This window comes from Tasmannia lanceolata, unplaced genomic scaffold (assembly GCF_043159265.1).
Source record: "Tasmannia lanceolata isolate RefF3 unplaced genomic scaffold, GAP_Taslan_0.1 ptg000015l, whole genome shotgun sequence".
NCBI classification, from domain to species: domain Eukaryota; kingdom Viridiplantae; phylum Streptophyta; class Magnoliopsida; order Canellales; family Winteraceae; genus Tasmannia; species Tasmannia lanceolata.
In genome coordinates this window covers 40,377,302-40,403,151 of record NW_027518692.1, presented here as the reverse complement: position 1 = coordinate 40,403,151, position 25,850 = coordinate 40,377,302, and the positions used below count along the sequence as shown (strand labels likewise).

The 25,850-nt window shown below is 37.5% G+C and overlaps 2 protein-coding genes across 3 annotated transcripts in view; one reads left to right on the top strand and one right to left on the bottom strand.

Annotated features, from left to right (window-relative positions):
* Window positions 1-18,773, bottom strand: part of LOC143847248 (alpha-mannosidase At3g26720-like) — a 35,364-nt gene extending 16,591 nt beyond the window's left edge. Inside the window, exons 1-19 of one of the 2 annotated variants that reach the window (XM_077356011.1) lie at window positions 18,255-18,773; window positions 17,573-17,656; window positions 17,307-17,395; window positions 17,039-17,213; window positions 14,384-14,503; window positions 14,120-14,203; window positions 13,964-14,035; window positions 13,045-13,158; window positions 9,650-9,750; window positions 9,419-9,512; window positions 8,992-9,159; window positions 8,759-8,848; window positions 5,029-5,094; window positions 4,872-4,928; window positions 4,158-4,377; window positions 3,383-3,522; window positions 2,252-2,320; window positions 2,053-2,112; window positions 1,093-1,164 (exon numbers count right to left, since the gene is read on the bottom strand). In XM_077356011.1, the coding sequence (XP_077212126.1) occupies window positions 1,093-1,164; window positions 2,053-2,112; window positions 2,252-2,320; window positions 3,383-3,522; window positions 4,158-4,377; window positions 4,872-4,928; window positions 5,029-5,094; window positions 8,759-8,848; window positions 8,992-9,159; window positions 9,419-9,512; window positions 9,650-9,750; window positions 13,045-13,158; window positions 13,964-14,035; window positions 14,120-14,203; window positions 14,384-14,503; window positions 17,039-17,213; window positions 17,307-17,395; window positions 17,573-17,656; window positions 18,255-18,530 (2,151 nt within the window). In that variant the 5' untranslated portion in view covers window positions 18,531-18,773. The remainder of the gene's footprint in view (window positions 1-1,092; window positions 1,165-2,052; window positions 2,113-2,251; window positions 2,321-3,382; window positions 3,523-4,157; window positions 4,378-4,871; window positions 4,929-5,028; window positions 5,095-8,758; window positions 8,849-8,991; window positions 9,160-9,418; window positions 9,513-9,649; window positions 9,751-13,044; window positions 13,159-13,963; window positions 14,036-14,119; window positions 14,204-14,383; window positions 14,504-17,038; window positions 17,214-17,306; window positions 17,396-17,572; window positions 17,657-18,254) is intronic. The other variant, XM_077356010.1, reaches the window with a different exon arrangement.
* A 1,619-nt stretch (window positions 18,774-20,392) lies between these two features.
* On the top strand, window positions 20,393-25,298 carry LOC143847247 (midasin-like protein). Its single transcript, XM_077356009.1, has 2 exons — window positions 20,393-20,913; window positions 24,263-25,298. The coding sequence occupies exons 1-2, from the start codon at window positions 20,515-20,517 to the stop codon at window positions 25,172-25,174; spliced, it is 1,311 nt and encodes a 436-aa protein (XP_077212124.1). The 5' UTR covers window positions 20,393-20,514; the 3' UTR covers window positions 25,175-25,298.
* Window positions 25,299-25,850: the final 552 nt, after the last annotated feature.

Sequence of the window (25,850 nt, the reverse complement as noted above, 5' to 3'; positions counted from 1 at the left end):
GGGTAAGGCTACATACATCTAGCCCTTCCCAGACCCCACAATGGCGGGAGCCTCGTGCACTGGGCCGCCCTAATAGAGCTGACACTTATGAATTTTGGTCCTATTCCCAAGATCATTGGTTAGACCTAGTTCAAGAAATGGTTTTTTCTACTTTTGTTAGTTTCTCAGATGTGTTCATTGCCCATGAAGTACAATCCCTTTGGAACCATGAAGAGTATATCACGATGATTCTCTAAGTTCTTTTTTCTTCTATGGTCGGTTAGGGATGGACGGTTAGGTTCTTCTTTTTTTCTTTTTTATTAAAGTACTTTAACTTTATGTTTATCCTTTTTTTTTACTTTAGGGAATAATGTGATGCGTAACCACCCGTTTTCTATCTCTTCTCTCTCTTCTTATTTACGAAGTGATTTTACTATTATCCCCCTTTTAATAAAACTTCGAGTCCAACAGGGATTCTCCCAGTTTGTTTTTCAAATGGAAAGATTTTTGCTAATAACGCAAGACCGAGGTCATCACAAGAACAACAGAATAAAAAAAGAAAACAAATCGTTGCTTCACTCTCCAGGGAGATGGAAGACGAAACCTAGGGCACTCTAGGGGGGAAGAAAATCAAAGAGCTCCAATAACTGCTTGTTAACTCCTACCCTAGTAAGCATGTTGGCCCCATTATTCATGGATCTCCACACATGGTGGAAACGCACCCTAAACCCTCTGTGTGATCCTTGATTTCTCCAATGGGGTCAGCGAATCTCCAGGGGTAATGAGTTCGTTGTTCAACCACCTAATAACGTTGAGCTTATCACCTTCAACCGTAGGACAACCGCCGCCGCTCCCTCCCAAGATAACCTAAGTAGGACCCACCAAAATTAAGCATTTGCATGCCAAGTTCATGGTTGGAATCATGTGTGCCAGTTGAATCTGAAAATAAGTATCCTTAATCATTGATTGTGGAACATAAGATGGAAGCTTTAATTGACTCAAAGATTAGCATGACAATGGCTTCAATACAACTGTAATGAAACATTAAATGATGTCAAGACGAACATCAATGCACAAAAAGATAATCATAATCGTGTAATCCCAGTAAAGTACCTGATAAATCCATGGGCTGATTCTTTGATGTACTTCATCTAATATAGGTCCTTGCACAATAGTCAAAGGATCCTGCAAAAATAAACAATTTTTTCTTGGCATGAGAACACGAAGGGGCCGTTTGGATACGCGGATTTTAGAATCTTGGATTTCCTCAAAATCGTGGATGGAAGCCAAGAGAAAAAGAGACCGTCCGTCATTTTCTGATTTCTCGCCCTTCTTTCCGTCGAGCAAGAGAGAAGGAGATAGCCCCTGTTTCTCAGGATGGGGGAGAGATTTCTAAAACCTGGATTTCTTACTTAAACCCTTCATCTGCAACCTACTTCCCCCACATCGCAACCTACTTCGTTGTAAAATCCAAAATTTTACACTGCTTTCAGACTAAACCTGGATTCTGAAATCCACGTATCCAAACAGGGGGTAAATCTAAGATGAATTTCATAACAGTTCTTCAAGGGTCGTAATCAATAAGCATATGTTAACTTACACAGATACCTTAACTATTATTTTAGAATGCCACACAAGGTTAGATAGAATTAAAAATGAAGACATTCGTAAAAAGGTGGGGGTGGCACCAATTGAGGAGAAGATGAGAGAGCACTGCTTAAGATGGTTTGGACATATCCAACGTAGGCCTTTGGATGCTCCAGTCAAAAGAGACGACTCGTGCCAAGTTGATGGAGTAAAAAGACATAGGGGCAGACCGAAAACAACTTGCGTAGAAACAGTGAGGAAAGACTCGATCGCTAGGAACATAACAGAAAACATGACCTTGGATAGGACACATAATGGAAGAAAATGATCCACGTAGAAGAACCCAACTAGAGCCGGGATTAGAGCCGGGTAGATTCCTTTCACCTTCTTCATGAAATTTTTCTAAATGATTCATTTAGCGGACCCCAACTAGTTTGGGACAAAGGCTTTGTTGAGTTGAGTTGAGTTGAGTTGAGCATGATGTACCTGTCCTTCAGCTTTTATGGAAAATGTACCATTTGGACGAAAGATATATGCTCCAGAGGCCTTGAGCAAATAACACAAAAACTTGCTTGTCAATGCAAATAACACAAAAACTTTCATGTCAACCATTCTTCAATACACAAGCAAAAGAAAACAAAGAAATGACATTGAAAATTTTTTATCACTTACAACAACAGAGTACCTGAGGATCACTACCACTTCCATCATCACCGGAATAAGAACTATAAGATTGCTCCACAAATGCTTTCACCTTGAACAATAAACCAAAATCATTAGATGCAGAAATGTTTTTTTTTTTTTAAAGAATTAGAAAGGTACAAAGATACTTATGGATGAATAATTGTATCCATGCAGTAAGAGACATCGGTGAGCTGCTAAAAAACATGTCAAATGAAATTTGCTATGATTTGCCAAAAGAATAAACAATAACAAAGAAATAATGTGTCATTACCAAAATCGGAGAAATAAAAACTAGAATGAAAAAATAAAAGAGCATGGATTTATAAGGGAGAAACATATCAAAATATTTAAATATATAAAGCTATGATTTGTGGACACGGACACAAGTATCGCATGTCGACACAGACACGATACGGAGTGTCGGACACGGAAAACCCCTAAAATTTAGAAATGGAGACACGGCTTAAATAGAAAGTATATAACCATGATTTGTAGATACGGATTCGTGTGTTGAGTTTCGACATGGATACGAGTTGTCTGACATGGCAACACCTAAAAATCTAGAAATGGTCATTCAAAATTATTGATTACTATCATAATTTGTAACAATATAAATATGGTATTCGTTTAACAAACTAATAAATCTTGGAATTAATCAACTATAATAAAAAACAAACATTAGACAATCAAATAATTGCGTGTTCATCAATTTAATATAGTTCTCTTCTGTCTCCAAAATATAGAGAGAAAGGGAGACCAATATGATACAATGAATATAGTATTTGGACAAGTATGTTTAGGGGAGGGATATAATAGCAAATAATAGTTAAAGGCCCCTTCTTTTTCATTTCAAAAAGAAGAGAAGAAGAGTTCATAATAATAAAAAAAAGAGTTATAATAAAAGAGGTAAACACAATATTCGATAATAAAACAGAATGTCACACAACACGTACAAAAACATGTCCACATGCCCACATTAAGTCTAACACTTCTACCAGGACATTTAAAAGTGTCCAAAGGAGTGTCGACACGCGCTGTGTCAGACATGACACGACACGTGTGTCAGCAATAAATTCAAAGCGATGGCGAAATCATAGATATAAAGTTATATGGCACCAATCACATAACATACCAAGCTTCTGCTATTAATATAGTGAGTAAGTTTGCCTTCGTCTGCAGAATAAATAAGCTTCAAATCCCCTTTGCCAACCTCTATGGTACTATTTTCACTTCTGTGTGGTGTGTATACAGTTGACATGGTTGACTTGGGGCCTGCAATGAAAGAGAGAAACATTAGCACATAGTATTTCACATATTGTAAATCTGAAAAACAGAGGTTCGTGTCAGCTATGTCACAAATATCTCCGATATTTTCAAAATATCGCATTTTTATAGCGACATTTTGTTAAAACGACAAAATCCCGAAATAATCCCGAGATTTTAAAAATATAGCAATATTTTCCTTTTTATCATAAAATATCGTGATAAAATATCATGAAATTTTTCTAAAGGATTCATTTAGCCGACCCCAACTAGTTTGGGACAAATGCTTTGTTGAGTTGAGTTGAGTATCATAAAATATCGCGATAATATCATGATATGATCCCGATATTTTTATTTTATATTTTTTCTTAAATTCTATATATTTATATACTATAAAATAATTTTATTTTTATCGTTTTTTCCCAATATAAACCCAAAAAATAAAAATAAAAATAATATATATATATATATATATATATATATATATATATATCCTGAGATTTTCCCTTGCCGAGAAATTCCCGGGAACGATATTTGTGACGTAGAGTAAATCTGGAAAACATGCTATCAATTTGTTCCACCTTTTTTTCCAGGAATAAGGTTAGCATTCTAACATCACAGGGAATGAAACTAAATGGGTTCACCTGCTCCTTCTGCGTGTGAGACAATGTAAGTGTTGAAACCAAGAGGCGGCACAGTTGCTGGAAATGTGAGCCAGAACTTAGGTGTATCACTTGGGGAGATACCCAAGTATGCCCTAACATGGTAATTTCTGATTGTCACTAAGTCATTGGCTAGAGGTAAGAGCTGGGATTCAATTTCTCTTCCTTTGGAATCCCGAACAATAACTGATTCACTTGTAACCTGCAGCATGTTTGACCATATAATAATAGGATTCTATAAAACTAGTATTCGTAATACTTCAACAAGGATTACGTTAACCAGAAAATTGTACTTATGACTAACAATCTACTAACATTTTGTCAACTTCAAGCAATAGTGACTGTTAACTTGCCAACTTCTCCAAAAGCTTAAGCTGTTGGAGAACGGCGGTATTTATCTTTTATACTTTAACACTCCCCCGCATGTATGGCCCACTTGGCAAACACGTGGCACATGTGGTCCCACTTTGGGCCGACCATCGCATGTGGATTTTTGCTATCCGGGAGATTTGAACTCGAGACCTTTGGCTCTGATACCATGTTAACTTACCAACTTCTCCAAAAGCTTAAGCTGTTGGAGAAAGGTGTTATTTATCTTTTATACTTTAACAGTGACATTAACCAGTAAGAATGTATTTGAAATGAACCAAATATAACAGAGACAATAGTGACATAAACCAGAACGGAAATACTTACAGGTATTCGAATGACATCCTCTCTCTTCCATCCAAGAGAATTGTAAACAACCACCACCTAGATAAAACAAGACATAAGAGTGGATGATTTCAAAAGAAAAGAGCAGCTTCTCTTCTAAATAGTAATAAAAAAATAATGTGAAGACATATGGACTTACCAAGCTTTTCCCGTGAGACAAATCTATTTCTGACGGAGGACAGTAACTTATATTCAAAAGAGGACACTGCAAGGGAATTAATATATCAGGATCCAGTTGCACTTTAATATTAAAAAAATGAACTTAGTACAAGAGCACAAGTTAAGTCCAAACTAAATCTATGTAAGAGGCAACTTCAGCACAATTGCATGACAGAAACAAACTTCAAAATCTTTAAAGAATTTTAATGTGGCAAATGGTAATTCCAATACCTTTCCAACCATTTCCACCCCATTTTATGTTTTTCCTGAAAAGGGGGAAAGAAATGCTAAAAGGGGGGAGGGAGTGGAAATATCACTTCCCTTTTAAACCATATTATAGAGTCAGTATGTCTGAAGGGTACTAAAATGAAAGTAAGTTACAGAATCTTCTTTTATCTATTTCTGTCAGTAGACTACACCTGCCTGAAGTCTATTCAGAAAATGATATCCACACTCTCTTGCTGTAATAATAGGACAACCACCAATCAGAAAAGTGTTTTTTACGGTGAGGATGAGTGCCATTTTTTTAAATTATAGAAGCAACAGAAAAAGGTGCTCTCTCTCTCTCTCTCTCTCTCTCTCTCTCTCTCTCTCTCTCTCTCTCTCTCTCTCGACTACTTACACCACTACTCTAAGAGGTAAATGCCAGTAACCAAACAGAGCGTGAGGAGTAGATGAAACACTGAAGTAAAGAGGATGAACTGTTCGAAAGGAGCCGAATATAGAAAGTATGAACCCTTGTACAGTTCTAGCCTTATCTAAGTTATTGATTTCATTTCGTTTCGGCCGGAAAACCGGAACGGAACACCCCCACATTCCATTTCGGACAGAATTTAAGCCGGTTTCAGTTCGTTTCGGTTGAAACAAGGTATTACGTCCTATTTCGGCCAAAACCCACCATTTTCTTTTTCTCTCCTACTCTTCTTGCCTCTTCTTAGTTCTCTTCTCTTCTTTTTTCCTCTTCTTAGAATTGGGTATTTACATGCAAAGTCATTTAAGTAAATGTTAACCGAAGGTCTAATTTTGTACTAGAATAGGAAAGTTGACTTTTATTCCCTTATTTATATCTAAATCTTAAGTAGATGGACATTAAAGGCCATTTTGGGGCACGTCAAAATCTTAACTTCCAAATGACGGGGTATTTTTCTAATTTTAAAAATTCATAAAATCTATCATGTCCAAACATTCTTTAACTTAAACAAGTCACGATAATAAATCTCATAATTTGGGCTCTAAAATTTTTTCATCCAGTTAGGCACTGGTCAACATAGGCATTTCACTAATAGTGATTTTATTTTAGTAAATGTTGGATCTTAACATTGCAGAGGATGACCTTGTAGTTGTAATTTTTAGCATTTTTTTATGTTTTGGGAACTTTTAAAAAAAAATAACTATTAAAAAAATCTCTCCAGTTGTAGCAACTTTTCCAAAACGAACACTGGAATGGGTGAAACATCGAAACGTTCCGTTCCACTGACCAAAACGAAACGGAATCGAAAACTAAGGGCCTTGTTGAAAGCAAAGAAGAATGGTAATTGGCGCTTGTGTTAATATTAGGGTCATAACAAGTTAAAAATTAAGTATATGTTTCAAATTCCTGGATAGCACAACATGCTTTACATGTTACACGATACAAAGGTCTTCCCAAAAATTGATCTATGTATCTGATAACACCAACTCTGCAACAACCTGGCGGCTAGTGGAACAAGCCCTTAAGATGAAATATGGGTTACATGAATGGATGATTATGCCTTTGGTCTCTCGAATGCATTGAAATCTTTTATTCATTTGATGAATCAAGTGTTTAAACCGTTCACACTGGCAGATTAGTGGTTGTCTATTTCAACAATATTCTTGCCATTAGTGTGTACCAAGTAAAAGCAAGTGAAACATTTATGTATATTTGGGGAGTTTTCCAAAGAAAAAAATGCTTGTAAACTTGAAAAGAAGTAACGGAAAGGTTGCTCCATTGTGACCTGATGGTGGTCACGGGTTCGAGTCATGGAAACAGCCTCTCTGCAAAGCAAGGGTAAGGCTGCATACATCTAGCCCTCCCCAGACGCCGCAATGGCGGGAGCCTCGTACACTGGGCCGCCCTTTTTTTAACTTGAAAAGAAGTAACCTGACAGATTAACTGGAATTTTTTGTCCATCATAACCGCTAATGAAATCCGAGTTGATGAAATTAAAATAGAACTGCAGAAGTTGGCTGACACCCACTTCGTGTTAGTACGTAGTATATGTACATGTACATATGTCTCGCTGACTAAATGCACCCGCATGCTACTGCAATTCATGTAGTTACACAGTGGAGATTCATCGCAAACGAGATCACGAGGACAGAGATTTTATCAAGAAGCAGGCATGCTTAAAACCTATGTCACAAATATCGCTCTTGGGAATTTCTCGCAAAGGGAACTTTTCATGATATATTAACTTTTTTTATTTTTTTCGAGTTTATATCAGGGGAAAACGATAAAAAAATTATTTAAAAAATATAAATATATAAAATTTAAGAAAAAATATAAAATAAAAATATCATAAAAATATCAAGATAATATCATGATATTTTATGATATAAATGAAAATATCGTTATATTTTAAAATCTCGAGATTATTTCGAGATTTTATCTTTTTATCAAAATGCCGCGGTAAAAATGCGATATTTTGAAAATATCAGAGATATTTATTTGTGACAGCTTAAAAACGGGTCCTATACAAAACCAGTGAATATGGCCACAGTATAAACCACTTCAAATTTCTCTAGCCTTTCTGGAAAGTTGACCTATTTCGAGTAATTGTTTTTTTTTTTTTTTTGAATGGTAACAGATTTCTTGGAGCAAGGGAAGACTGAGAAAGTCGCCCGAAATTACAAGAGGAAAAAGAAAGAGGAAATTTTTTACAAAACACACAAAACACAAAAGCGCCAATCAAGGAGGCAAGAAATCGAACAATTCTAAATCTTGTCTATGAACGCCCTCCCTAGCTAGATTATCCGCAATCCCATTCGTAGATCTCCTCACATGCACAGAGAGAAGCCCTCCAATCTATCCTTGATCTCATCAAAGAACCGAGCAAATCCCCACGGGCGCACCATCGAGCCCCTGAGCCATTTAATAACATTGAGGGAGTCCTCTTCAACAATAGTTTGTGCCAAGCTATCTCCATCCAAAAGCCTTATTCCTTGATAAACCACCCTTACCTCCGCTTCGTTAGCATCAGCTACCCCAATAGGTCCGGAGTAGGCCCAAATAACCTCCCCCGATGAATCCCTTAGAACACCCCCAACACCAGCGGGCACAAGGTTACCGAGGCTCGAACCATCAAAATTCAGCTTTGACAGACCAATGGGAGGAGGTTGCCAATGTTGAACCACCAAAGGGAGATTCTCCTGACTATTACAAATCTCCCTCCAACCCTCCCACAAGTCAAAGGCGAAGACAAATCAGAAAAGAGGAATAGATTTCGCCCAAGCAATAGTTAAAGCAATAACTTTAATGGAAAGAAAATAGGAAGATTTGGCTACTCCCTCAAAGACTCTATCCTTTCTTTCTTTCACAATTAGAGTAATTGTTCAGTATTTTAATCTTCAGTTTCCAAAAGTATCTAGTCTAATTCCTCTACAGTGGCCTGAAACAAAAGGTGCGGCCATAATAATAATGATATCTTTAAAGCACAAACAGTTCACTAGCAAGAGGACCATTATCTTACCTGTTGAAATTTAGTCGTTGGACTGTCACATCCATTATTTGACCCCATCCCTGTCAAGCAAGCAAGTGAAGACGCAACCAATTCCGCCGACTGGAGTGAAATGTTGACATCAGATGAAAACCACATCAAGCTTAACGGGCAGTATAAAACCAAAAATTTACCATTCAAAAAATAAAAGTAGGCCATTCAAAAAAAAGTATAAAACTAAAATTAGAAGAATAATCTAAATATACCTCGGCATAGCCTATAGACAGCCGTTTTGCATAGTCATTAGCCACATGCTGCCTTTCTGTTCCACTAACTGCATCATGATGTTGAGCAACTGCCAATGCATCAGCCAATGTATCTGTGGAGGGCCCTGAACTATTCCTACCTTTGAGAAATTCCAATTGTCTTGCCGCCTGATTATAAATTGGAAACTTATTAGTAATATAGATTTCACAGTTGCGGATAGAGTGAGAAAGTTCTTGATTTTTTTTTTATGGCATAGGATATCCCCACCCCAATTTTTAGGGCAGGACTATTCCCATGCCTGCAAGTTGGAGAGATGTTAGATCTGGATAGGAATCGATCAGATCTGTAACACTTCTAATCTGAATGCTTGGCAATAATCAGGTGAGAAAGTTCTTGATATGAAATAAAAAAGCACAAAAACCTTACCAAATAGTAACCACTCATCATTCTTACATAGCCTTTAAAGGTAGGCCTACTTGTGAAGTATCCAGTCCAATACCCATTTGCATGATCTGCGTATCTGAAAATGTCAAGCAAAAACCATCAGTACATGATGAATATGAAATCATGATTGAAGAAATTTATTAGCAAAATGTCTTCGGCTCTTTTGCTAGGTCTTACAAAGTTGCACCTACAATTTTCAAATATACCACTCACGGGAAGAAGTCATCAGTCTTGTGTGGCCATGACTCATTTGTTGCATATTTTGCATCCGTGTAAATCGATGGGGTTGAATACAAGGCATTGACGCGTCCATCCTAAATGCATCCCAATCACTGAGTTAAATAAAAAGAATAACAGCCAGAAGTTCTGAAATTATAAAATAGAAGAAAAGAAGGGCATAAAAACCATGAATGGGCGCATAATTCAATGCAATTAGTTGGAGAAAACAAGAATGGAAAAAAGCTAGATCACTCAGGATATGAAAGTATGTATCCACGCCCATTACTTCAAAGTTCAAACAGAATGAGAACAGCATCAATCATCCCTATTGAGAGAATGAGGACATGTGACTAAGACAACTACAGAACGACAAATTTAAATCTAATGGACAAGAGACTCCAAAGCTAAAATAGGACTTTCACGTAACAAGTAAGTTAGAAAGCACTGTTATAATGATTACTGACTAGAACATATTTTCTATATACAGTAGAACCTGTGATCAAGGTTTTAAATTTCAGCCAAAATCCGAAATTTCGGATTTCAGTGAGGACCGAAACTGAAACTTTCCAAAACCGAAATTGCCGAAATTTGGTAAAATTTCAGAGATTTCGGCGAATTTTTTTATAAAATATTAATTTTGTTATTCCATTACAGAATTTCAGCATAAATTACCAAAATTTCGGCCCAAAAAAATGACATTAGAAGCGCATTTACTGACTTTAGGCCGAAATTTCAGGATTTCGGCTAAAATTTTGGTTTCGGTGAGCACCGAAACTACCCCCGGAACTGAAATTTAAAACCTTGCGTGTGATCACAATTTGATTAACATCTTTACTGGCAGTACATTGGAAAGTTGAAACTTGAAACGGTGTCAATATTATGAATTGCACCCCTGCAAAGGAAAATATAGAGAGGAAAGACCATAATCTACAATGCACCCTTGCAAACGTAAGTTTTCATACGTTTTTCTTGATTTCACAAGATTTCCGCCAAACTTTCCAACCGAAACTGAAATGTTTCTGTTTCCGTCCGACCAAAACCGAAATTTAAAATCTTGACCAAGAAAATGTCAAGATCAAGTAATAAGGTGAATATGGGTGGAAAAGGGAAGCGGCTTATCGCTTATGAACCCAACTGGGGGGTTGGGGGGGTGGTTGTTGTTGAACCCAACTAGGGGGTGAAGAGGATGCAAAAAGGGAGAGGGATAAGGAAGGAAAAAGGAAAGCAAGTAGAGACATGAAATAGGAAATGGGAGAAAGAGATGAAAAGAGGATGGGAGAAGAGAAAGATGAACTAAAAGAAAAGGAGAAGAGAGAGAGAGGGAGAGATGGGCTTAGGGATAGAGAGATGACCTAATATGAAGCATTACTTTTCGGGCACCACACCCTATTAACATAATAAAACATCAATTTTATTTTTTTTGAAATAGCAATATATTAATATGAAGGAGGACCGAGAAGGGCCTCAAAGGAACAACAGAGAGAAAAAACAAAGACAAAAATAAGAAAACATCAATTTTATTCATATTCAACTGTTTTCAGGGCCAATAGGCCTTTCATATTTATAGGTTGTGCAAGCCATAAAAAAATTAAAAACAAAAAAAAAACAAAAGACTCCTAATCCAATTCAAACTAATAATGACTTTTTGACTCCCATTATATAGACCTTTTCTACCGCAAATAGACTACTAGTATTTCTTTTAAGTTGCAAGGTCAGCCCTTCATATCACTTACCAACTTAAGTGATTGATTACAAATCAATTAGATGGTTGTATCACTAAAGATTTTCATAATACAATTGTGAGCCCCATTGTAACACCTACAACTTAAAGAAACCAAGTGATATTGGTGGGAAAGGACCGTAGTACTCCTATAACTCAGGGGACTTAAAAGACACATACGAGACACCTAAAAACTAAAATATGGACCCTAGGATGGTCTCCACTTTCCATCAACAGATAGGCTTTGTTCACTTGCCTTCCCTAGAAAAGGAAGGAAAGGAAAGCACCCAATATTTTCTGGAGAAACACGGAATTAGCGTGTTCAGTTGCATTCACAGGAAAGACGAATATCTGACGTGGACCCCAATTAAAATTACATGGAAAATATATTTTCTCGCGGATGGCGCGATTATTTTCTCGCAAAATCGGTGGGATTTACTCTTTCTCGAGAAAAATTATCGGGCGCTACTTTTTTTTCGCACGAAGGATGCTCTCCCCAAGAACCCAAGCAGTAAAAAAGCTAGGGTTTCTCCGACCTCGCTCTCCCTCCTCCGGCGACCATTGTAGTTCTTCCTTCTCCGGTGACCCATCAAGGTCAGTGATAATAAACCCATCTCTATTCTCTGATCCTCCTCTGCTATTTTTTTTTTTTTTTTGGGTCTGAAATCTCTTCTTTTGCTAAGATGGGTCTCAATTGACCTTGATATACAATAAAGAAAACAAGAAGAGATTTTAGCCCCCAAGATGTGCAAGATCTATATGGTTATGAGGTTCTCCAAGTTCGATTTTTTTTTTCTGATAAGAGTTTTTGTTCGGATTTTTTTTCCAGAATAGGGTCTGTAATTGGGTTGTTCTCACTGTTTCACAAACGGGTTTGAGTTGTTCTTGAGGGTTTCAGATATGGGTTTATTTCTAGAAATGGGTTTTGCAGAAACGGGTTTTGCATAAATGGGTTTTCCATAAATGTATTGTTTAGCAGAAATGGGTTTTGCAGAAATGCATAAATGGGTTTGTTTAGGCATGGTTTTCTTGGAGATAGGGTTTCAGTTTTTTTTTTCTTGGATTCTTTTTCCAGAGTTGTTGGGTTTGTTCTCATTTCTTCTATTATTTGCAATATGTTTATGGTAATATTCATGGATCTTGGTATAAATGGGTTTTTGTTCTCATTTCTTCTTCCATTTGCAAGATGTTTATGGTAATATTTATGGATCTTGGTATAAATGGGTTTTGGTTCTCATTTCTTCTTCCATTTGCAAGATGTTTATGGTACCCATCATTTATTCGGTTCTTATTTTTCCCCCGCTTACTAGGCAAGTGAACAGCGAGAAAGCGAGGGAAAATGACAGTTTCTTTTCCTTTCCTTTCCATTTTGCCACGTCAGATTCCTTTCCTTTCTTTTCCTTTCCTGCAGCGGGAAAGGAAGTGAACGGAGCCATATGGAAAAACAAACAGCAATTTAATTTATGGTGTGAGCTGAAACGGTGACCCACGTACAACATGAGTTTTGCACCCCCAAAAACAGTGAGGTGAGCCAAGTAAAAAAAATTAAATAAACGCACAACAATTGATGAGATACTCAAGGTAGCCTTTCACATATTAATCAAAGATTTACAAATCTATCGTGTTAGGTCCATGTATTCTATAAAAAAGATTCTAAAGGAATAAATACCTTGTTAACATAATGAATGAGCTTGTCCATCTGCTTGAACCATGTGTTAGCATATTGATACTTAAAGTCCGTCCCCATGGTCCACATAACATGATTTGTACGAGTTACATTAGCCTGAAAACTAAAAGTAATTAGTAGGCATGTCTCTGGTTTGAAGCACAAAAGGATATGATGAATTGAAAATTGAAAGACCAAAATAGAGCATGATGTTTGGGTTGTTTCATCCAAAAGCTAAGCAAACCACGAGATCAAATCTCTATGTAATGATATAATAATGCGACTTTGATGTTATACTATTAGCAACAGCTCAAACTCTAAAACTTGCAACAGTTTTGAGCATAAGATAGTATAAGTACAGCACCATAGTAGTTCAAAAAACAATCTGAGTGACTATCAACAGACATTCACTTACAAAAATTTGAAATGGGTGCACAGAAAATAGAACTTACCTATATGCATTGTTTTTTTAAATATTTTAAGCAAGAGGCTACCCTAGACCATATAAAAACACAGTCACAAAGCAATTACTTTCTAAAAATATTAAAATAAGAGCTCCTTCTATATCACATTTATCCTTCAATTCTCATTTCTATAATATTCATTGCAACTTTTTGATTCAGATGGGTATTGTTAGGGAAATGGCATGTTTAATTATGACCCAAGTCCAAAATATAAAGGCATGTTTAATTATGACCCAAGTCCAAAATATAAAGGCTATCCTACAGAAAACAACACAAGTGCACGATCATGTAGTAATTAAAGTTTAGGAAAATTCTAAGTTCAGGTGGAAGTAGCAAGTGAAGCCAGGTTAAAGCCTACATATGTATAGGGAAAAAAAACAAGAATTCTTTTTTTTTTTTAATGATAGCCAAATTTATTTTAAACCAAATGAAAAAAAAAACAAGAATTCTGTGCTTACCTGTGATACTGCTGCAGCTACAAAGTCATTCACTCGCTCTTGAACATTGTAATCAAACAGAAGAATGTCATCCTTCAATTCACGGAGGCATAGCAATGAATGTATGAACAAATAATCAAAAGTAATTTTAGGGTTCATATCTTATAAACGACTTACCTGAACAATAGGTGAGTCATCATTTACTTCAAAGTAGAAGCCACTGGGAGGTTCATAATGCTTGGGGAATATGCCAGCAAAAATCTGAACAAAAAGGAAATGAGGAACATGTTTGCAATAGAAAGTTAAGCAACTGTCTGGAAAAATGAAATAAATGATCAAACACCACATATTTGGCACTAATAACTAGGTATTTAATTCATGCAACTCATAAGTGAATAAGATAAAAGTATAAACAGAAATAAACAACTATAAGTCGCGTACCTGTGCAGATGAGCCAAGAGTATTAGAACCACGCCATACAACCTCAAGACTTTTCTCACTTTTCCGCTTTGCTATGTCTTGGTAATCAATCCGACCAAAGAAAAGAGAATCGAATCCAAGCTGCAAATGGATGCATCCAATTGAAAACATAGAACTCAGACGAGAACAAAATAGGTCCTGCTTATATAATTTACAGGAAGCATAGATACAAGGATTTCGCTGGCTTTCATATTTTGAGCTGGTGGGGCGATTACAAGTCCAACCCATTGCAGCTGTCCCCGCCAAGATTGGATGATCCTAGCCCTTACTTCAATAAGGTGACTTTTAAGGTTCTGCCAAGTTGATGTGATCCGGCCAGGATTAGTGCTTAAAGAGGCTTAGATTGACTTTTGCTTTCATTTTTGCTTTTGTATTGACCTTTTATTTCAGTATATTTTATTTCTAGAGCCTAGATGTGGGGGATGTCCAAGAGATGTTGGCGGGAGAATTGTGCTACCAATGAGAGAAAAGAGCCCCCCTGTCTGCATTAGACTCCTCCTCCTCAAGGCATCCTAAAATTCAATTTTGACGGTTCAAGTTTGGGCAATCCAGGGCCGGCTGGTATTGGATGAGTCCTAAGGGATGTCAGGGGAATGACGAGATGGGCCTTCTCTGGGCCTATTGGTGTTAAAGACTCCACTGAAGCTGAACTTAGATCGGCCTTACAAATATGAATTAGCCTATTATGTTGTAGACAACATTCTCCGTAATATCATCCAATTTATGTAAACCTTTCTTCTATTGTAAACTCATCTTCGCTTTTGTAACCCCTCTCTCTTATGTGCATCTTCATGAAGCTTTCCTTGCTAAGCTTTACTCTTTAAGTGTAACCCTTTGTAAATTTTATTTTGTTTACTTTCTTAATGTTGTAATCTTTCTTAGTTTAATCTTTTCCCCATGTTGTAATCTTTCTTAGTTGTAATCTTTCGTACTGTTTATCTTTCTTTGTAATCATCTATTGTTTCTAATGGTATTTGTTCTTCTTCTTCCGCCTGTTCTCTTGTCTTCTCTATTTTAGTAAATCTTTTTTGCTTTCTTTTGTCCGTGTTCTCGCCTTTCTTCTTTATGCTCTAGACCTGTATTTCTTCTATCCTCCCTTCTTCTTCTCTATGTTGTAAATCTCCTCCTACTAAATATAAACATATGCCATTCATATATATATATATATATAGAGAGAGAGAGAGAGAGAGAAAACGGTTCCTACACATATGTGTAGAGAGTTCTCTACACACTAGCTTAAAATGCAGTGGGGGCCCACATTGTTTGGGTGATCCAAGCCATCCATTTTAAAGGCCCTCACATAGATAGGGTGTCTACAAAAAATCAGATCCATAGGATCATCCAAACCCTACGATTTGTGGAGGTAAAATGGATGTCTTTAAACCTTCACAAATTAGTCCATTTTTTGCCTCCACAGTTTGAACGGTTAGGATGATCCTATGGATCTGATTTTTTGTGGACACCCTATCTATGTGAGGGCCTTAAAAATGAATGGTTTGGATCACCCAAATAATGTGGCCCCCACTGTATTTTAAGCTAGTGTGTAGATAACTTATCTACACACACACACACACACACACACACACACACACACATATGTATTATCAAGTGTGTATTTCATGGGTGAGTAAAATATCTGTATTTTCCTTCCTTCTTCTCTTTTCTACCCTCTAATCGACATCTTGGATGATATTCTCCAAGAATTTTTCTCTCGTACTTTAGCATGTTATCAAACCCATGATCCATAAGTACCTTGGTCTAATTTCCTTGTTTGCTTCTTGAAAACCATATATTGATCTCGTCGTCTTTTCTATTTATTTGGAGTTGCGTTGTGCTTATCAAAACTTAGGGATTTTCCCTTTATTTTGTGTGCAGAAAACCTTAGGGTGGCGTTGTCTATAGTTTGCTACTGATAGTGCCATTAACGTATTCCTCTTTTGGAGACACTAGCTGTACATAATATTATGGATTACACTGCTGAATGAGTGAAGTACTTTGAGGTCATTAATACTTAGCAAAGAATTTGATTTGCCAGCTATCGCTTTTTTGTGATCAATGTAATGTTGCAGCTAGCTAATATCGTATAGAACAGCTCATAAAGAGAGATAGAGAAATAATTTATATCACGTAGAAAAGCTCCTCTGCCATAGAAGTGGAGTTTATAGATACACGCACTTCGGTGCAAAACATTATGCATTAGCCTGATAAATGAGTAAGAATACTTTGAGATAATTTGTGATGCAAGGATTTTGACTATTCAGCTATCTCTTCATTGTGATCCTTGTAACTTTTGCAAATTTAGCTAACATTGTGTAGAACAGTTCCTCTGCTATAGAAGCAGAATGTTGACAAACTTGCTATAACACTGTTAATCATGCTCTTCACTTCTTCCATATACAGACAGAATGAAAAGTGGAAAATAGATTGTGGAAATCAATAAGCCTGACAGTTATGCTAGCATAGAATCATACACGGGATTTGGGTTGACATGTAGACAATTTAAAAAAAATTTAAGTACCATTCACACATATTGTCAATTCACCAACTTCAACACAAAATATTTATGATAGTGTATTCATGACCCATCAAGTAATTATGAATATGAAGAAGGTGTACCTCTGCACCTAGCAGGTAAGCTTGAACCGCGGAATGTCCAAAGGGATCGATCTGCCAACCGATTCTCGGAGTCTGACCAAATTCCTGCTTGATAAATCGATGCCCAAGAGTCGTCTGATCAATCATGTCGATGTAATGTGGTGTTGCTTCATCATGCATGCACATACCACCATTTCTATAGAAAACCAAAATCCAAACACAGTTTCTTAAAATGTCAGTTCCTTTCCTTTAGAAGCCTATCTCGGAGAAAAAACAACAGAAATACTACATGAATTCTAGTTGGCCTGTGCTAACGAGCTCCTTGACTACATTCTTGAGTGCTGCACTCTGTTGTCTCCACCATCGCTGGAAAAATGCCTACATCGGTCCAACAAAAGCTCAAACTTAAGAAAAACAAAAACAATATTACGAACAACTGAATAAGAACAAGAATAGAGAATTCTTCATTTATTCTTGCTACAAAGAACTTCAGCGCGGAACCTACCAAAACGAACTTCCAAGAATAATAAAATAGCAAAAAATCAAACATCTTGCCTGTTCAACATAGATGAATTTCCGATTCTTATCAGCTAGTAATGCCGGAACAATAGAATCCAATATGTTCTGAACCGACGCTCCCTGAGAAAAATAAAGGAAATTGAAAAATGAAAAACGTCAACTATTTTTATTCTGCATGTAAATTAGCTAATATAAGCCCAAAAAAAAGCTAGAATGTGTCACGTGGCTAGATGAGTCTCACTAGAGTGGACTGTATCAGATCTTAGAAGATCATTGGATTAATTGGATGGCAGATTGAGAAGGTACCGTAGATTACGCAGCTAGTATTGATTTGGATACTAGTCAAGATTAGGTTAATCTTTGTTTAGTCATTTTCATTCTTATGACAAGATCTTTCTATGTATCTCTTGAGTGTTTTATATAAACATTCATTAGCTTAGCTTCTCTCTAATGGGATGAAGAAGTTTATCTCAATTGTGTAAATTGTGTTTTTGCACGGAAAGAAGGACTGTCCCTTCCCTTGAAATCGGTCAAGAGGCTTGATCTTCCCACTAAGAAGATCAATCACTTTGCGAACTGATTCGGGATTGTAAGGGCACGTTAGGTTACCATGAAATCTGATGAACTTTTTCCTGATTTTTTGTTTAGAATGTCAAGAAGAACAAAGAGGAAAAGATAAGAAATGTCAGGAAAAAAAAAGTAAGAAAAAAAAAAGCACCCGGATCGAATTGTTCGAACCGACATAGTACTGATCTATAGTCTTCAACCATCCGACATCATCGTGTGTGTGGGGAACCAGATGAACGTTGAGTTTAGTAGGGTCGATCCTCTGCGAAGTGTTATAAGCGATATATTTCGATTCCGATACAGTTAAGACTGATAAGAACACCAGAAAGAAGGTTCCGATCGCCATAGACGGTTCAGAATCGAGCTTTCGAGCTCGAATTGGAGAAGATTGATCGGGGAAAAAGAGCACATGGATCAAAAAAATCATCAATCCGTTCAAATGGATGGGATCGAAGTAGAAAAAAATGATCAAAAGAACTGAGATTTTTTGTCTTGTATCTATTGCTTGCACTGGATCGAGAAAAAAAAAATAGTAAGTTAAGTAGCTTTCAGGTGGATTTCTCGGTGTGAAAGCTGAGTATCAGCTCTAGGGTTTCTAAGAAGCGTCGAAAGCTCATACGTATGGACAAATGGTTCGAATCGGACAGTTATCCGATAACCAAGCCACCACCAACTATATGACTACTCTCCTTACACTAGACTAGAAGAGTAGAAGGGGTGGCCCAGGGAAGAAAAAGGGGGTAAATATAGAATATAAAATGGGATTTGAGAGTCAATTTCGTGGAGAGCCATCTCGCGGATTAAATGTGAGCATGTGTGGATCATCGAGCGTTATTGAGCGATTCCTGAGAAAGCTCAGGAAATAGATGGTTTGGATCCTAGGGCACATAGTGAGATTTTATGCGATGAGTGGGCGTGCATGCGCTGTCAGGGGTGCCCACCCTTCATACTTGGAGATTTTATATGGTGTAAGGCCTTACAATAATAAGGCCTTTGTACCGCCCTTGATATTTGATCCAACAGCAGCTTACTTTTTGAGGCTTTTAAGGAGCTGTTGTTGGATCAAATGTTAAGGGTTGTACTTCCACCGTGCAGAGCCCTTATTGTCGTAAGGCCTTACACCATATAATTTTCCAAGAAGTACCATGAGGCGAACGTAGGGTGATTCGAACCATTCATTTGTTCGACCACAAATGTAAATAAGTTATACACCATAGATCATCTCCATAGAATGATCCTAGCCCTCTGATCTGTGGGGGGCTCCACATTATCCTATGGAGATTATCTCCGAGGGTACAACCTATTTATGGCATAGAATGCAACAAATGAACAGTTTGATCCTTCCTATAAAGTGGGCCCACTCTACTTCTTGAAAAATATTGGACTTCGCATGCCGGACAAGATATAGGGCACGTTTGGCTACTAGGGATTTGTTTTTCATGATAAATAGTTCGTCTCTAAGTGGAAATGGTGGTGAAGTCCCTGAAGATTAGGAAACAAAATCCCGGAAACGGCTGCCTCGTTGATGACCTAGTAGTGAACATGACATCTTTAGAATTCAATCGGGCGTGCTCGCCGGTGGATCGCAGATATAATTGATCCAAACCGTTCATTTGAAAGACCTTGCTTCGGATATCATATGTCCTAACAATCAAGAACGGTAGGATCAAATAATGTATATTTCTTTCGGTTCACATTTGAACCGTTGCCTGAGTGAAATTTTTGGCCATCCATATTCCATGTTCAACAAAAAAAGGCTACTGATATTATTGGCTCTAATATGTTTTAATAATTGCAAAAACTCGGGTCGTCTTTTGTGCGTTAATTACCTTGTGAGATATTTTTGTGCACTGTAAGTCTGTAACGACCTTTTGAATTTTGACTGCTGTTTAAATAATAATAAAAAAGAGTTGAATTAGGACAATTATTAAAAGCTAATGACATTTGCACTACCATATTTTGAATTGAACAAACTCGCCTCACCTTGTCCAAATCCAAAAGGAAAAGACAAGGTGAGTTTGTGTCAATATCAAAACATGGTTGTGCAAATATCAGTAGCCTTATTAAAACATGGCAGTGCCAATATCAGTAGCCTAAATAAACTAAAAAACTTCCACAATCAAATTACCAGAGATTAGAATTGGACGGCTGGGATGATTTCTTTAGGCCACAAAAGATCAAAACCCAGGCCTAAAAGATGAACGGTCCAGATCGATCATGGGTGGGACCCACCTAAGTACCCCCCCTATATAATGCGGTGAAAAGGACCAAACAAAAAAATCTGCTCTCATACGGTCATAACAGTCATACGTCACAAGATTAAATCATCTCATATTAGGGTTTCTGTTGTTCTACCTCCAAAAGAAAGAGAGAAGTTTCTGATCAGATTAGGTCTGTTCTCTGCTTGAAAAATGGATGAAAGTTTCAAGGTCCGAGCTGACAAGGTTTTCGGCTCTCTGATCCAAACTCTTCCTTCACAATCTCCATCGCCATGGACTCTGAGCGACGAAGAGGTGGAGCGAAGGGAATGGAATCGAGAGAGAGGTTTAAGCCCTGATGATAGAGAAGAAATTCCATGTGCTTCTTCTTTCGACTGTTTTTTATCTAAAGAAGGTAAACGAAACCCTAGAAACCCTAGAAATCGCAGGAATGATTTCGAGGGCGATCTCGAAGACCATAGTGACGATGATGATGATGAAGAAGAAGAGGAACGAGGGAGCGGCGGTTCTGTGAATCGATCGGGTGAGGGAGAAGATTACGAAGGGGAGATTAGGTCTTCTATCGGGTTGGATTCAACCCTAGATCATGAGGTAGGGTTTCTGACTTTATTTTATTTTCTAGGCTTGATTGATGTTTTCTGCCTCGGCTACCTTTTTTTATTGATTACAATATGATAGATTTAGGGCACGTTTGGTTACCATGAAATTAATTTTTTTTTTTTTGTAGCTACTCCTATCCAAAGGGTTCAATGAGGCACATAGGCTGATACGCTTATATGCAAGGTTCTAAATGTTTGTTTTAGTGTCAGTTTCGGCCATTTCGGCCATTACCGAAACCGAAATCTTGGTTTCAGTTTCGGTCAAAATTTCAGCGGAAATCATGTGAAACTGTCATAAACTTTGTTTTTTTTATTTTAATTTCCACCGAAATGTATAAAATTCCGGTGGAAATTTCGGCAATGTCGGTAGAAATTGACATAGAGCCAGGGTCCTTAGAGGGGGACCGGTTATTGTACTTTCTTTTACTTCATCACAATGTACTTCTTTATTGACTTTACTGTTCTAGACATGCTCGACAACACATGTCTGATACAGGACGATCGAATGTTGAACTGATATTTCTCTCTGATACCAAATCTTATGTAGGATGGATCTATAGAAGGGGATGAAAAGGATGTGTGGAAATTAGGGTTCTGGCTTTTAAAATAGGTGAATAGGTTGGGAAAATAATTTCTACAAGGTTTAAGATGGTTGGGGTGGTGCAGACATATGACAGGAAGCTTTCGAAGGATGCCGGGAAGGTTAAAATAAGTTTTTGGGGCAAAACGAGAGAGACGCTGGATATGGATTGATTTGAATGATGTTTCTACGGTTGAGAAATTTTTTTCATCGATATTTTAAGGGTTTTGTGTAGAAGATGAATGGAAAATAATGCAAGAGAGGTTTTCGGGTTCCCGGGAAGGTGATTTGTGAGAAAAACTAGAAAAAAAAAAAACATGAAAGAGATAAATAGTAAGGTCGGAATCTCACCAACTAAAAACCCAAGGCATCGCACTAAGGGGTTCCTAGGCGTCGCACCATACAGGGAAGATCAAGGCATTGCACGTTGGCAAGAAGTAGACATCACATCCACATAAGAGGGAAAAATTCAATTCTTTTTTCATTCATCATAATATAACATAATTTCTTTTCAAAAGTGCCCTAAGGCTTACAATATAGAAGAAAGAAGAAGAGAAGTAGAACTTTCTCAAACCCTAAAAAAAACCACTACCTTTGGACCAAACTAACATCTTACTTGCTTCCTACTTAAAAATCCCGTAATACACATGTGGGACCACTTTAAATCGTACATAACTCAAAGAACTTAAGCTATTTGGATGTAAAAAGACTCAGTTACCCCTTCTACAACTTAAAGGACTTAAAAGACACCTAAAACACGCTTAAAAATTAAAATATGGCCGTTCGATGGTCCTCATCAATGTCACTAGGTATTCGATGTGGTTAAGCCATTATTGATGGTTTTGTCACTTACGTAATGGTTTTTAAGTATGTATTTGTGTTTTTTTTTAAATGTATGTATTTGTGCTTATTTTAGCTTTTCCCAAAGTTTCATCTTAAAATTTCAATCATTTGCATATGTTTTTTTAAAAGATTAAAAAATTTCAACATTTGCACGCGCGCACACACACACACACACAGATATATAGGAATAAGATTGTGCGGTCGAGGGCCCCAAACTCATGTGGGCCCACTTTGTTAGGATGGTCCAAAGCATTCATTTGAAAGGACCTTACATAGATGGGGTATGTACAAAAAATCAGCTCCATAGGATCAGCCTAACCCATCCATTTGTGGAGGTCAAAATGGACAGACACCGTTTGCCACAAATCTGCCCATTTTTTACCTCCACTTTTGGAGGGGTTAGGATGATCCAATGGACCTGATTTTTTGTACACACCCTATCTATGATGGGGCCTTGCAAATGAATAGTTTTGATTAGCACAAAAAATGTGGGACCCATGTGTTTGGGCCCTCGACCGCACCTAAGCTTAGGTGTGCTCGACCGCACACTCCTTTTCCTCATATATATATATATATATATATATATATATATATATATATATATATATATATATATATATATATATATATATATTGAAATGGCCTCATCATCTGCATATGTTTCCATATGTTTATGTGATTTTACAAGATTTCCACTGAAACCGAAACAAAAATTCAAGACCTTGACCAGGTCAACAGTCACAATTGTGTGGGATCCGATGTTGATTGTTATGATTCCATACTAGTAGTGATCTTCCATGTTGTAGATGTTGACCTAAAAGAGAGGGGCCCAGCAGTGACTTATATATGTGGGGAAAGCTCCGCCCCAATTTTTCCTTTCTTTTGTTAATCAAGTTGGATTTTACTACCATTGAAAACCTTTCCCCACTAGTGAACACCCTTGCAAAATAGAGGGACCCAGCAGTGATGTAATATATGTGGGCAAGCTCAGCTCAACTCAACTAAGTCTTTGTCCCAAACTAATTGGGGTCGATATGTGGGCAAGCTCTGCCCAAATATTTCCTTTCCTTTCCTTTGTTAATGAAGAGTTGGTTAATGCTTTGCTTCAGGATTTTTTTTTAGAACCACCCCCCCTCCGCCCCCCCCACAACACACACACAACATCCACGCACCCATTGCAGGCAACCTTTTGTGGACAGATCACCCATCTCTAATAACAGCATATATCTCCTGTTAAATCTCTCTCTCTCTCTCTCTCTCTCTCTCTCACACACACACACACACACACACACACAGGACTGATATTTGCACTACGGCGTTTTGATAATGAGAAAAAACTCTTTTAACCTTCTGTCAGAAGCTATTACAATTCCAAAATGCTCTCAGCCGTCAATTAAAAAAGTGGAAGACAAGGAGATCATCCCATCATCAAACATTGGTGTTGCATATATCAGTTCCCATCAGAAATTGTAATTTATTTCTCTAATTTTTTTTAGTTTCACTTTCATCGTAGTTATACAATGCAGATTTTTTTAAAGACTAATTTTTTTTAGTTTCACTTTCATCGTAGTTTTACAATGTAGATTTTTATTTTTTTTTGGTTTGTTTTTGAACTGATATTTGGAGGGAACTGCCAGTTAATTGGATAATGCTTATCTGTGATTAAGTTAGATCGAACTGATGCTGTGAAAGTTCGTATAAAATTGTTCACATTGCCTTGGTGCACTTTCTGGAGTAGACACTTTTTAGAGAATTGTGTTCCTGTCATCCAATTTTATTAACTGCACTAGTATTTTGTTCCAAAACAAGCCAATCTTTTCTGTAATTTGGTGAAAAGTTTCGTCAAGTGGGATAGATTCAAGTACTCACAAAGTTTCTTCATTATTAATCTTTTCCTGACGAGTTACTTTTCATGCAGGACGAAGAAGATCAATATGACAAAGTTGCTGTTGGCAGCGAAAATGTTGGTGACCGTTTGTACATGAGGGACGTTACAGAATATGGGCCATACTTAAATTCTCACAATGTACTTCCTGATTCATTTGAGGAAATCAAGAATGTCGATAGGGACCCACGTGCAAATCTCCTGGCTGCAAGAGCTAGGCTTCAAGAAGACGATAAAGAAGCTGCTGGAGGTTTTGATTCTCTCCAGGCGTTTGATGATGATAAGCCCGTTGTTGTATGTACTCAGGTGAAAGTAACCGAAAATGGTGGGAACACGAAATCTATTTTGAAGAGGAAGGAAAATCAGATAGAATCAAAGTCAAAAAAGCGAGTCAGGTTTGACCCTGCATGTAAAGACGATCAGGACAAACAGTTGGAGCAAACCCATGATTTCTTGATGGTTACTCAGTCTATGGAATCAGCAACAGTTGAAGAAGATGTTGCTAGGGTTCCAGATTATATAAGGAATCCTTCAAATTATATTTGTTATACTTTCGAATCTGTGAGCGACCATGACAATGAGTCCAACTTATGTGCTTATAAAGACTTTTGTAATATGGTGAACAGATCAAGTTGTGTATCGTCACAGCTTGATTGCGCCCCGAGTCTTCCAAAACAGGTCACCTTTACTCCTAGAAAGAAGGTGGGTGATTCTACAATGAGCATCACCTCTGAAGTCAAGCCGAACCACGAGGAGGCTTTTAAGGAATCCCTGCAGAGGGGCTCTGTTCCGGTTGGCATTGCTGCTTGGGAAGCCGAAGAGAGCGAAGTGTGTGCAATGGAGGAAGATGACCCTGACACATCCAGGGTCGAAAAAAATGGCGGCTCTCAAAAACCAAATCGCCAGTATCGTTCAAAGGTGAGGTCAGATGACTCTATTTCTTGACCGCCCTGCTGTGTCTGTAAGATAATGCTAGCTGCTAAACTTTATATACCAAGATTGTCTGTGCATGAACCTTAACATGCATTTTACTTTGGAACATATTATTTCTCTGGTCATTTTTTGTTAATGTCCCTTTTTTATGGCTTTTGGGCTTGGATTGGTACTGATGGAGGTATAGCTGGTGTGGTGACTGCAAACTTGACACATGGCTAGTGGCAATTGGGTGGAATTGTTTGTAAATAGTTATCTAAGGTGATCCCAATGAGTTTGGGAAAAAGGCTTTGTTGAGTTGAGTTATCTAAGGTGATGTTGTAGGAAGGGGATAAACCAGTAACAGACAGATGTATTAGGTGATTGGCCCATGGAGACTTGGTTGATTATCAATGGAATTAGTGTATTAAACCCTTAATTATCAAGTGTTTTGAGTAGAGGTGATGATGGACTATGCAAGTCTGGTTGGTTATTGAAAACTCCCAATGAAGCATTTGATGCTTTTGTTCTATTGGTACTTTATGGGACTTTCCGAGCTTGATCTCTGACCCCTTGAATATACGATCTGATCGGTAGACGGGTTATTGTCTGGTGCTATGAAGGCTATAACTGACCAGTTGATGAAGTTACCTTTTCATGTGCATGGAGTGGAGATGAAGGGGTTGCAAATTTGCTTTCTAATGGATGG

Coding starts and splice junctions, on each gene's coding strand:
- LOC143847247 (XM_077356009.1), top strand. CDS start 20,515: ATGGATGAAAGTTTCAAGGTCCGAGCTGACAAGGTTTTCGGCTCTCTG. Junction 20,914..24,262: donor ATTCAACCCTAGATCATGAG/GTAGGGTTTCTG, acceptor CTTTTCATGCAG/GACGAAGAAGATCAATATGA.